Source organism: Lacerta agilis, chromosome 11 (genome assembly GCF_009819535.1).
Source record: "Lacerta agilis isolate rLacAgi1 chromosome 11, rLacAgi1.pri, whole genome shotgun sequence".
Taxonomy (NCBI): Eukaryota; Metazoa; Chordata; class Lepidosauria; order Squamata; family Lacertidae; genus Lacerta; species Lacerta agilis.
In genome coordinates, this window is record NC_046322.1 from 38454586 (window position 1) to 38468494 (window position 13909).

The 13909-nt window shown below is 37.3% G+C and overlaps 1 protein-coding gene across 20 annotated transcripts in view; it reads left to right on the forward strand.

The window, feature by feature from the left end:
- PPIP5K2 (diphosphoinositol pentakisphosphate kinase 2) overlaps nt 1-13909 on the forward strand; it is a 51853-nt gene that overhangs the window by 3131 nt on the left and 34813 nt on the right. For all 20 annotated transcript variants that reach the window (XM_033163957.1, XM_033163956.1, XM_033163955.1 and 17 more), the window contains exons 2-6: nt 4637-4758; nt 9521-9916; nt 11156-11351; nt 12161-12251; nt 13022-13107. In XM_033163957.1, the coding sequence (XP_033019848.1) occupies nt 9779-9916; nt 11156-11351; nt 12161-12251; nt 13022-13107 (511 nt within the window). In that variant the 5' untranslated portion in view covers nt 4637-4758; nt 9521-9778. The remainder of the gene's footprint in view (nt 1-4636; nt 4759-9520; nt 9917-11155; nt 11352-12160; nt 12252-13021; nt 13108-13909) is intronic.

The following is a 13909-nucleotide window of genomic DNA, read 5'->3' on the forward strand; positions in this document are numbered from 1 at the left end:
GGTTGAGGAAGCCTGACCTAGTCGAACCCCCTCAAATGCAGGAATCTTTTGCCCAATGTGGGGCTCAAACTCATGACTCTGAGATTAAGAGTCTCATGGTCTACCAACTGAAGGGGGGAGGGAAGAGCACTGCTGATATGCATCTTTCTGCAGTCCACTATAAGCTACTTTCTAACTGTTATGGCAAGGGCATTTTAGAGACATCAAGTGACATGGAGAGGGTACCTGGTGTACTTGTGCCTGATGCATTAAAGTAAATAAATTTTACTAGAACTCGTTAATGGCATTGAAGTGTAATAAGTCTGAGAGAACCGTTGACTCAGGTATATTTAGACTGGTTGTTAAGAGATGATGAAGGAAGGTCGTTTGTGCAACAAATGGAGATCAAATTAACAGCCTGATAAATTACAGAGTTAGGTGACCCTAAGCTGTTTTAAATTGATGTGAGTTTAAGCACACCTAATTCTGTATTGCATCAAGCTATAAAAGGGAGGTATTGTAGTTTCATTCTTACTATGTTGGCTTAAAAGTAAGCCCTGTCTTTTTCAGGATTTACTGGCAAGTTAAAGGTGCAAAACTTAAACCCACTTACCTGGGAGAAAGCCACAAGTAATTCAATAGAACTTGCTCCTGAATGGAGATGATTAGGATTGTACCATAAATATATTTAGGATTGTAACCATAGATAGCAGAAATATTAGACCATATGATGACTAGTCTAGAAGCAAAGGATAAACATGAAAGTACCACACTGTATGACAGTGACAAAAAGAATGCAATAGATGTGAAACCTTGTTTCTACTTGGATTATGTAGAACTTTCTTTGGGAACAGTGTTACAGAGTTATTTCTCATGCTTCTGAGTTTCAAATAGATTAAGTCTCTGTTGTCATCTGTCATGTTCTAAAGTCTATCCAGTGTTAGCCCTACTCAGAGCAGACCCACTGAAACTCATGGATGTGACATATTTAGCTCCATAATTTCCATGAGTCCATTCTGGGTATAATTTAGTTGTATGCAATCCATATACTAAATGTTTGTTTACATTCCAAGATAACTGTGTATCTCTTGTGAAATAAGCTTAAATAGCTATTTTAAAATTTGAAACATGTAGCAAAGAATTAGTTACATAACAACAGGTACAAATAACATCTTTAAAAACAATGGATCAACATATTAACAAACATGAAGATTTCTGCTGCATATCTAGAGTTCAGATAACTATTGCAAGTGCTCCTCCTGCAAGCTTCCTTGCTGTAGTTTCCATCAGCACATCTATTTTAAACAGAACCAAATGACCTTTCAGACTTAAGTTTTTTGTAAAGTGTGCAAACCATGAAAATAGTTTCGATACTTACTAGCAATGCCTTTTGAGCCATTAACAAAGCCAATAATCCAACAACAAACCTAGGTTACATACAGCTCAAGCATGAACCACAACAAACGTAACCTGCTGAAAATATTGCATATAATATCTAATTTTATCTACACACCGGGGTGAACAATATAGTAAAATACAGTGATACTTGACAACCCTGTCACATGAATACATATAAAGATTATAACAAATATACAAAAAGGAACCCAATGCGTATGGATCCCATAAAATGAAATAAGAAGTCCTTAAGGCGCTGTAAGCAAAACAAGGTTTTCTGGAATAAAATCAACCTGTTTCGCCTTTCGGCTTCTTCAGCAGCTTGAAACCTAAATGATATTAACAAAGCCAGCAGGATTACTCTGCTTCTTTATTATAATAACATTCATTTAGAATTACTTTTGAAGTAACCAAAGGTTTATGTTCTTTTTATATTAAATTGCCTAATTCTGCAAAAAGGAGAACAAATGTATCTACACTTGCAGTTTTGTTGTGGTGTCAAGGTAACGTGAAACTAGAATGATACAAGTTTGTTTTACAAATAAAGTCATAGATAATGCTTATATAGATCACTGCAATGTGGTATACAATGTGGTATACTCTGAAGACAGTTCAGAAACTTCAGCTGGTGCAGAATTTCAGTGGCTAGGTTGCTCACCACAGTTTGAGCATATCACACTGATCCTGGCCCAACTGCACTGGCTACCCATTTAGGTTTCCAGGACCAATTCAAAGTGCTAGTTTTGACCTATAAAGCCTTAAACTGCTCAGGACCGCAGTCCCTCAAGGACTGCCTCTCTCCATCTGAACCTACCCAGACCTTGCAAACTTCATCTGAATCCCTTCTTCATGTATCTCCTCCATGGGAAGTCTGGAGGGTGGCAACACAAGAACAGGCCTTTTCTGCGGTGGCTCCCTGTTTATGGAATGCTCACCCCTGGGAGGCTCACCTGGCACCTTTATTACTTATCTCTAGGCTCCAGGCAAAAATGTTTCTCTCTAAGCAATTCTTTGGCTGATTAACATTCTATGGCCTGTCAAATACGTTTGTAGAAGGGGTACTATTGGTTTATTTTTGTTTTATTACATATTTTGTGTTCTGTTTTTGTTTTATTATGTATTTTGCATTCCCTTTTTGTATTTTTATGTTGTGAACAGCCCCGTGACCTTCAGATGAAGGGTGGTATACAATATATGCTGCTAATCCAATTAAGAGGGTCATTAGGTTTGAGCGAGAGTAGAATAAATAAAACATGGTAATTTCATCAGACCTAATTAATCCAAAATATGTTTAGGGTCTCATCAAAGCTAAAAGAGAAAATAATTGAAGGGTGGGAGGCATGTAACATTTTTGCTCCCCAGCACCACCTGCTTTTGTTTACCATGGCCGGGACTAGGCGAGTAATAAACACCAACCGCCCAGTGTGGAATTCCTGGCCTGGCTGGAACTAACATCTAGAGGCTTAAACAGTCAGTTCTAGGCCAGTAGATTCAGCTGCAGAAATACCTATCATTATTATTATTATTATTATTATTGGAACATTGGAGAACAAGAAGAGGGACTTAAATACACCTTTGCCATCCTATGGTGACTATTGTAGCAATGTCTATTTTATTATGTTTAAAATATACTGTAAGCAACCTCAAGAACTTTGGTTAGACGGTTGGGTATAAATATTCCTAAATAATAAATTGTTTGTTTATCTGAATATGTGAAGGGTTTTTAAATTTTAAAACAAAAAAAAAATAGTTGAATTAACTATCATGTCAACAAACAGTCTTTCGTGGACACCTCGCACCCAGTTTGCTGAAGCTTCTCACAAGGGAAGTATTGAGATGTGTCAGCCTCAAGATGTCGAGGGGGCAGGGTGCCAATTGTCCTGGCTCCACTGGCCTCTCACAGCCCTCTATGACAGCAGCTTGGGCACAAACGATGTCTTATCCAGGATTTAAACACCAGGCCGGCCCGCTGATAAGAGAGAAACAAGGAGCAGTCTGGAGCAGGGCCAAATCTCTCAGAGAGTTGCCATAGCATGAAGCTGCAGCAATTATAAAATGTTTCAAAATCATTAAAGACTTTTCCAGCCAATAAAGTTGGTATCCAGTGGGTCAGTTAAGATAAAATATAAAAGATTAAGAGAACTCTGAAGAGCACCGGTAAGCGCGTCTTACCTCGGCGCCATGTTGGCCTCACCTCCTCTCAACAAACAGAAAGAAGGGAAATGCAGTTCTCATGCAGCAAGGGCAGATTTTTTTAAAAAAAAATGGAGTTGACAAATGGCAATACTGTATTATTTATTTTGTGTGTATGGTAGGCTCAACAGCTTTTGTGTTTGGCTGTTCAGGTGCAAATATTTATTAATTAGATACATTCTTAGTTCTGGCATTTTGATATGTGATCTGAGAGTGAGGCGGCAGATATTTGTAAGGAACCATTTCTGGGAAATTATTTTCCAGCATTAACCACATGTATAGCTGAATCATATGCACTTGACAGTAAATCTCATTCAATTTAGTGGAATTTATCAGAAAACATGCTTCAATTGGGCTGGAGCAGAGCAGTGGAATTTGTGGCAGAAGAATGGAAAAATCCAGAGTGGTGGCTGCAGGACTGGTGTATATTTCCATTGTTGTGGAAATGGACAACTACAGGGCTTGCTTGATTTACCCCCAACATACCTCTTTTTCTTCCCTATTGTGTAAGAGATGGTTTCAGATGTTCCCGTGGCTGCAATGAAGAGGTCTCCAGGATGGACCTCATTCTCTACCAGCAGAGAGAGAGGCCACAATATCCTAAGATCCCTTGGATGCCTTGCAGGGACCTTATTTTTATCCTGTTTAAGATAGAATGCATTGAAAAGCAATAAGCATACAGTTCTTTGTAAGACATGACCTTAAGTTCTGTGTATGTAGTATGTCACTATAAATAATAAATCCCGTTTTGGAATTGTTTATATAGACCTTGAAATTAATATGTTTTCCAGCTTTGATTCATATTCAGTCTCCAGCTTCAGTTTCAAACTCCAATTAATGTTTCTTTCTTACAAGCCAATCGCATGTACATTTACTCAGAACAATATTACTAAGGGTACTATCTGAGACTTAGTACTGAGTAATTGTGTGTAGGATTAAGCTGCTTAAAAAAATGCTACTGTATCTTACAATATTGTATTTTCCCATAATCTACTTTTGCAGATATGTGCTGTCTTCTCCTTGATCACAACAGAAACCTATTCATGTTTGAATCTTTCTTTTATCCTAGGAGGTGAACTGATGATGAGCACTGTCCAGTGCTAAAACTAACTGAAGAGGGAACTATTTAGCAAATATGCTGTTTTGTGGCTTTTTGTTTCTACATAATTCAGCTTTCCACTTTAACTCTCGGTAAGAGAATAACATGTTCTGGGTAATTGTATAATATAAATTTCTGAAGTTGTAAAATTTTCTGCATCATTTGTTTTGGTGGGTTTATTTAAACAAATCTTGTTTTGAAATGTTTGCTAAGTAGTGATCCTTCTTACTAGCAGTGCTTCTCATCTGTGGCAGTATCAACACTATCAGAACAATAAAGGTCCCTTACATGGACATCTATGGAGAGGAAGAACTACAATCCCCTGATTCCCAGCTTTCATTTTTTTAAAGTAAATTTCTAGCATTTGTGGGACCAAACAAGCAGCCACTATTCTCATTGCTTTTGTGAGAAACAAGGCTGCTCCTGCCATTCAGTGTTTCTAGACGATGAAGTCATAGTCATTACTGACATTGAAGAAAGCATATCTAACTAATAATAAGAAGAAAAGACTAGAATGAAACACTGTCTAAAATCAAGAAACATGATTCCTTGGTCATTTTAAAGTCTTTTATGCTGGTCTTCTCTGGTGAAGTGTTGCAGCCTCATAAAAAAACTAAAATTCAAGATTTTAGTATAGCTGAGTTTGGGGATTTGGGGGTGTAAAGTCAAAACAATAGATAGTAGCAAAGACAAGCTTTAACTCTGGTCTTATCTCATACAATAATGTGATTTTTCAGAGTTTGTAAACATTTTAAAAATAATACGAGTTCAGATAAGTCTCATCATTATTACCGGTACATTCATTTTGCAGAGGCTAAGAGAACCTTGTGTTACACCAGATCTGCAACATGGGGTTGATAATACTATTTTTGTTGGGGAGAGGGGGTTAAAGTAGTGTGTGAAAACAGTGAAGCACCGTCCAGTGTTGTTGTTGTGACTTTCTTCTTGTTTTATTTAGTACTTTACAGTGAAAAGAGGGCTGTGAAGTTGATTGTAGCAGAAGTACAATTAAAGTTTGGAGGAGGTGAAGGTAGTCAGGGAAAGAACAGAGATTCAGGAGTGCATGGAAAGCCATTGTATGGATGTGGTGTCCAGTCTATCCATAGATGCACAGCAGGTCTTTTCCACTGAAAGGAATTTCTGATACTTCAAACCTAGATTCTTATGAGGTTGATTTTAATTATGGTTGGCACCCAGAGAATGATTTGTGTGAACAGAAGGCAATTCTCCATGAATACAGCTTCCCATCTGATTTCTGCCAATTTTACCCTACTACAGCTAATTGTGCCAGATCATTTAATGTTCCAGAATGTCCCCCAAACCTCCGGAGAAACCTTTGTGGGGAGGGGTTACAAGGAGTTGTGAGAGGATGGTCAAAGTCGTGCAGTGCAAGTGAAGTTCTACTTGTATATCTCATCACTTTGGTTTAAAAGGAAGAGTTGTCTTTACCATGGTGGACTGAGTGCATTTTAGCTACTCACCCCATGTCCCTTGTCTCAGAGGTCCTTAGTGGGAGCTGTTGCTGCCAACTACAAGAAGGAAAAGCATGCCTCCATCATGGCCTGATGCCTCAGAGGTCATCAGTTTACTCTGTTGCCCAATAGGTAGAGGCTGAAAGTTGATGCTAGGGAGGGAAAAGGAAGAGAGGAAGAAATGCCATATGAATAATTCTGATGTCATAGGAACACAATGTTATTTTTACACCTGATCTCAGGCTTGAATGTGATTTTTATTCTGAGAATATTTTGTTTTCTGGTTTGAGGGCTATCAAGTGGGCTAAAGTACGTTTCCGAGCACAATTCAAAGTGTTGGTACTGACCTTTAAAGCCCTAAATGGTATACATGAAGGAGCGTCTCCACCCCCATCGTTCTGCCCAGACACTGAGGTCCAGTGCCGAGGGCCTTCTGGTGGTTCCCTCACTGCGAGAAGCCAAGTTACAGGGAACTAAGCAGAGGGGCTTTTCAGTAGTGGCACCCGCCCTGTGGAACGCCCTTCCACCAAATGTCAAAGAGAGAAAAAACTACCAGACTTTTAGAAGACATATGAAGGCAGCACTGTTTAGGGAAGCTTTTAATGTTTGACAGACTATTGTATTTTAATATTTTGTTGGAAGCCACCCAGAGTGGCTGGGGAAACCCAGCCAGATGGACAGGGTATAAATAATACATTATCATTATTATTATATAAAGTTATTTTCAATCATTGACTGATCTATAATACATTTTTTATTAAATACGATGTTTACTTTTAAAATGTTGTAAGAGTGCCAATTTCAGTGAGTTGGTCAGAAAAATATGGATTTTCTACCCCCAACTCCAGTTCCTTAATTTACATCCCTAGTCACTGATAATGCCTAACACTACTAGAAAATGTTAAAAGGTGATGATGATGATAAGAGTTACTATCCTGGACACTTGCATTAATTGACAGTATTTGGACCCTAGATATTTAATGATTCCTTCCTTCAATCCATATCAATATCAGATTTTTTGTGTCTGTTTTATTCTACTTCTGTTAATTACTCCTACATAAATCCATTCTTGTAGTGTTTCCCTCTGTTGGTTAGGCATTATCAGTGATCAGTGACCTAATAAATATTGTCCTTGGAGCTTTATTGACCTCATCCTTTATGCTGCTAAACTATGTATCTACACTTCAGTAAAATTCCTTGACACCAGTTGTCCAATGATGGACTTAAAAGGCGGTAGGGGGGAAAAAATTGCACTGTTGTACTACTAGAAGCAAATAAATATAGTACATAACTTTTGAACTGTACAAGTAGCTGGATTTCAAATACCAAAATGATAGATTCTGATAAATAACACTGAAAGCATTTCTAACCACATGTTTTTGTTTCCTTTGCCATCAATATTCAGACCAAGCTGTGGATCTGTTATGTATTTGTTGCCCCAATCGATAGATATTTTTCCATGCCATGGAATATTTTGAAATTGGAAATAAACATAACATCTTACAGAAATAACTTAGTTCAGATATCATGTTTCTGATCCATAGTTGGAAGATTGGGAGCATCCTGTGACCCTCCCGCTTCTCTTCTTGCATTCTTCAATTCCTTCATTTCCCCCTTAGTTTGAGTGAGTTTGGCATTATGCTACATATGCATGAGTTCCTTCCCCTATCATTCCGTTGGCTTAGTTTCTGAATATCCCAGAGTATTTTATGAACATTCTTAAGTGCAGAGGAGGAAAAGTCAGTTGTGGAACGTTGATGATCAGTTCATGATGTTTTGTGAAAAGGTGGGAGATTACTTTGGCTGGAAGAAAAACATATTTTCATGGCTCAACAAGGGCAGTTCCATGGACTGTAAATATAAGACAGAGTTCAAAATCTGACGTACGTGCTTAGGAAAAGGTGATGGAAACTAAAGGGCAGTATGAAGTGTGAGCACTTATGTGATCCTGTGCACACATAACTTAAATCAGTGTGACCTACTTTTCAGTTAATATTTATAACAATTGTAACACAATCGTGTGTGTGTGTGTGTGTGTGTGTGTGTGTGTTGAAGTAGGTGCTCTTCAAATGCTTCCAGATATTTTGGGTTGGACCATGTTAGCCTGTTAAAATACTACTTTATGCCCTACTGAAATTGGTACAAGATTTGGTTGACATTAGAAACTATACCACTACTAAGAACAAGCAATGAACCCTATTAAGTTCTGGTTTAAAAAACATGCAAGGTTTATGCATGTGAGGACATGCATGGACATTGACCTCTAGAAAAAACTTTACCCTCACCAGGCCATAAATAACTCAACAGAAGAACTGTCAGAGCCAGTTGTTCTGTAGTGATGAGTTCATTTATGCCTGGAATTTTCAACTTTTCTTGGATTATAAAATCCTTTTAACTTTTGACGGATATTAAATCCCTTCTCATTAAATTCAGGTTACACTTTATTGCCTTCTCCCAGCTGCATTGGCCCGGGTCATACATGGTAAACCATAGGGCTGTTAGTCTCCTCCCTGCTTGAGCTGGAAGTTGACTGCAGTTTAGTTTTATTTGCTGTGCTTTTCTCCCCGCATCCCACTTTCAATCATTTTTTATTGCCTTGGACGTTGTAGGTTCCCTAAGTCCTGAGAATTTGTTTTGCAACTTTGTTACATTTTGGAGCATATCTTCAGGCTCCTAGCCACAGTAAGAATTTATTCAGTGCATTTTCCTTGAGAGGAACTATGAAGCCACAGTCCACATTCCATTTGCTACATCCCCAGTGGATTCAGGTTATTGTGTCATGTAAGGGATACAGTTGGTGGATATAGCTATAGCAATATGGGGAGCAGTGAGGGCAGAACTGTGCCTTACCTCCGAGACTACTTCTAGCTAGTCAGCCATGACGCTTCTAGATATACAATTGTTGTGACTTTTTATTTTAGCCCCTAGTTTTGCTGTTGCATAATGTTTGTATTTGTTGGAGGATGGGGGGGGGGGGACCTGGCACACAAATGCTTCAATTTGCAATTTAGGTTTACTGTAGTCACAAATGCTGTCACCACTTTGTTACTGAACATGGTAAAATATGACATTATGTTTCTGCATTACTTTTTCTCTTTGTCTACCATTCCCAGATGACTCTTGTTTTTCTACTTCCATAGTTATCAGGAGCAATAAGTGGATATGATTCAGCCTGTTAAATGACACTTCCACTTTGTTGATATGTTTATCTTTCAATATAAATTTTATTTTTGGTGCTTTGTATTGCTTGGCTATTGTGGATAATAGCTTTAAATTTTGCCGTAAGTTAAGTATTTTTGGGTAGGATATCTTAAATATCTCTCAGTAATTCATTACGGTAAGGAATATTTTCAATCTTTTTTACTTTTCTCTCTTTTACCAGGGTAGAAATTTGCCAAAGCATCTCAGGGAAGCGGTAACCTGCAAAGTTCTTCTTTACGAATGTAACAACTCGAAACAATGGACAGATGATATCAATAAACTGCACTTGGCAGCTGACTTTCTCAGAGTAACAAGCAACTGCCTAAGCAGTGCCAGACTGCAAGGATTTTTATTACCCTAGCCACTGGGAATTATGTTCAGTGTCTCAGTTCTCAGAGTGACTGCCGTTTCTACGTAGATCTCTTTAGGATTTGTAATCATGTCTGTTACTGCAACAGAAGGCGACATTCCCAGATTTTTTGTGGGTGGTGAAGATTCAGATGAGTTTTTGAATCCATCCAGGTCTGCAGAATTTGAAGCCTTTTATGATCATGAAGATGAAGACGAGTATGATTCTGTATGTACTTTGTTTAATTGTTTGGGGGCATGTAATTGTTTGAGTTGATAAGATACTAAAGCATTGTTAACAGAGAAGATAGGAAATGAGCATAAAAAGCAATAAGCACTATGGCCCCATTTCAGCAAAGTGTTTAAATGTTTAGTTAGGTATAGTTGTAAAGAAACACATTGGCATTTGCTAAATTAAAACCAAATTGATCAAGACCAGTTTCAGCAGTTTATACAATATGTATAAATAACAAATTGATAGCTTTTAGAAGAGTACCAAAGTTTCATAATTGCAATATTAAGAAACAGTTAGGGTCAAACTATTTAGAAGAGCCCCAAAGTTTCATAAATGCAATATTAAGAAATGTTCAGTTATGGTTAAACTAACATCTTGGATTCTAAGATTTGGAAAGATTCATAGAACAAGCTATTTTATTTATTTAAAAAATAGCTTTTAGTTACGGTTGTTGAATGGTCATTTTGAAGAAGGACAGTTAAAGTAGAAATCTCCATATAGTACTAATATCCTAGTTTCACTCTAGTTTCACTCTTGTTGACTAAAATTTCATTTATTGGATTGAAAGTTAAGTCTCTCACCTGTTTAATTCTTCTTCTAGCGGTGAAACATTTTGTTGCATCAAGTATCATCATAGTCACATACTATTGTGGACACATTCCAACACACTGCTGTCATACAGCTTCTTAGCACAGCTTCATGGGCATCCTTCACAAGTGATATTGAAATTAATGGGGTTTCTGAAGCTGTTGCTTTGTAAATTTATTCTAGTCAGAAGAATATTTTTCCTTGCAAGTGTTAGTCTTAAATTTACATGGTTGGTTAAGTTTGTTGGAAGATTGTAGATGGGACATAGCTAATGTCTTTGTGAACAATTTTACTTTTAAGAAAACTTGCAGCATGGGCCTACTATGTTTTATTTTTTATATATTATCATTGTTTCTGCAGCCCTGCTTGTCAATTAAGACTGTATTCTTCACAAAGAGTATTAAGGCATACTGTTTCTGTCATAAATATGAAGGATTTTTTTTTTTTACTGCATATTGCTTAGAGAATGAAACTCTGATTTCAGGTTACATTCCCTGCCCCTTAAGCATAATAAATGTTTGTGAAATGAGCCTGTTGTTTAATACTTAGTAAGAATATTTCATGGTCATTGTTCAGTTAGCATGTGGTGAAAAGCTTTGAAATCCAAATTTATGTTACTGACCTTTTTAAAATTATTACTACTAGCCGCCAGAAAGACAGATCATGGTTGGAATATGTTCTATGGCAAAGAAATCAAAATCAAAACCAATGAATGAAATCCTTGAACGCCTTTCCATGTTTAAATATATCACAGTAGTAATATTTGAAGAAGATGTGATTTTGAATGAACCTGTGGAAAACTGGCCTTTATGTGACTGTCTCATTTCTTTTCATTCTAAAGGTAATTACTCTCTATTGTTTATTATTTATTTGTTTATATATTTAATATCCTTCCCTGCCTCCCAAAGGAGGCCAGGGTGGCAAATACATCAATAATCACAATAATGTAAAATGTATTCATATTGCATGTATTGAGTTTGAATCTTTTTGCCTTTTTGGAAATAAATGTTGTAATTTTAATATTAGAAAATAAATTGCCTTAAACAACACTGGATTTCCAGGAAGCTCTAGTTTGCAAAGGGCTCGTGCTTTATGTGATGGTAACAGAAAGTGGGTGTACTATTTATTTATTTTTTTAAACCAGTTGGTCAGCCACTTACTGTTTTGTCAGCAGGCAATAATAACCTTGTGCTAGTACCCTTTTTGGAACAAGGGCAAATACTACATATGATACCCATCCACATTCCTCAACTCACTTATTAGTGAGCCAGTCTCACTGAAATAAATGCATATATATTTCTAAGCAAACATGCTGATAATTGTACTGTAATTGGTGCATCGATTCCTTCCTTTAAAAACAAGGCCACTTTGGGATGGGAGAAGTCCAATGTAGTGAAGTAATGGGAACTTATCCTTTCTTAGCTGACTAAAACAAGGAATAAAAACTAAGAGGAAAATTTCTAAGCAGGTTGGATCAATATGAATGGACTCACTGGAAACCAGATACTATTCATAGTTGAAGGAATTAAAGATAATTTGCACAGCCTCTTCACATAGGTCAATTTGGAAAGTAAGAATTCCAATCCATCATCAAGATTTATACAAATGTAATAGTTGTGAACTGATATTCTGTAATATTTTTTTATTTAGGATTTCCATTAGACAAAGCAGTTGCCTATTCAAAGCTGAGGAATCCTTTTGTTATTAATGACTTGAATATGCAATATCACATACAAGACAGGTAAGCAAATAGCCATGAATAAATAAATATCCCACACTTTAGTTGTTGAAGAACGAGTGCTTAGTACGATATTTAAAAGGCCTCAATGAAATGCTGTCTCATCAGGTTGATTATTATGGAGGTAAAGTAGTTAACATAAAGAAAAGAAAGACAGTAAAAAGCTGTAATGTAACAAAAATGGAATAATATTCAGCTAAGAAATGTATATAGAGTGTTCAGCTTAAAACAGTAAATAATATTAAGTTTATGAAAGGTACAGTAAACAGAACAGGATGCAGTTTAGTGTCTGTTCCAATTATATGTTCCTGCACATATTATAATCATAAATTATAGTCATGAAAGCAATAGAATGTAAAAAAGAATATGCCCCATGGGTAAATTGTGCATATTTGTCAAAGCTAGACACTCAACAGATATAAGAAATGCTCTAGGCTATACTTCAATTCCCAATTAATGAATGAATTTGTCCTGCTTATCTTCCTTGAGGAGAGGTGGTGTGTACTTCTGTTCTCCTTGCCTGGGCAGATTTAAGCTACTTCCCTGAAGGGTGGTATGACCACATGTATCCACTTTATACCAGAACCACAGTAGTGGAAGTAAAATCTAGATCTTACTACCTGTACTTTGATACCATCCAAAGATAGTTACACTGCAACATTACACTGCAGAATTATACAAAATTATATAGTAATTCTGTGACTTTTTAGAGTAATCTTTTGAATGCATAATTCATTGATAATACTCATTTTGTGAAAAATATATTCTTTTAGGAGAGAGGTTTATGGCATTCTCGAAGCTGAAGGTATTTTACTTCCTCGTTACGCAGTTCTAATCCGTGATCCAAACAATCCACAAGGTAATGGCCATTATAATGGAATTTTCAAAGGGCTCTGTTTAAAACATTTTTTTCTGATTAGTAATCTTCCTTGCTTGATGCAGTGCTATATTAGAGGTTGTATATGCAAACAGCTGATCATGTAGTTTGAACTAGTTCATACTGCAGATGGTCAAATCATAGAATTTCACCATATTTGAAGTGAAATAGTCCAGGAACAATTTTTCTGTGCATTGAACTGTTTAGAGAGTTTCTTAACTTGCAATCCTAAGTATCCTTACTAGGGAGCATGTCCCATTGAACACATGAAATTTGCTTCTGACTAAACATGCATAGAGGGATGCGGGTGGTGCTGTGGTCTAAACCACAGAGCTTAGGGCTTGCTGATCAGAAGGTTGGCGGTTCGAATCCCCATGATGGGGTGAGCTCCTGTTGTTCGGTCCCAGCTCCTGCCAACCTATCAGTTTGAAAGCACGTCAAGTGCAAGTAGATAAATAGGTACCGCTCTGGTGGGAAGGTAAACAGCGTTTCCGTGTGCTGCTCTGGTTTCGCCAGAAGCAGCTTAGTCATGCTGGCCACATGACCCAGAAGCTGTCTGCGGACAAACGCCGGCTCCCTCAGCCTATAAAGCGAGATGACCGCCACAACCTGAGTTGTCCGCGACTGGACCTAATGGTCAGTGGCATCTTTACCTTTACCTTATACATGCATAGGCTTGTACTGTCAGCGATGCAGTATGGTTATCTGTGAGACTACTTACCCTGGTCCTAGAATTTCTACACTGGCAGTCTACCATGTTTTTCAAGGAAATATTTTTCCCTCC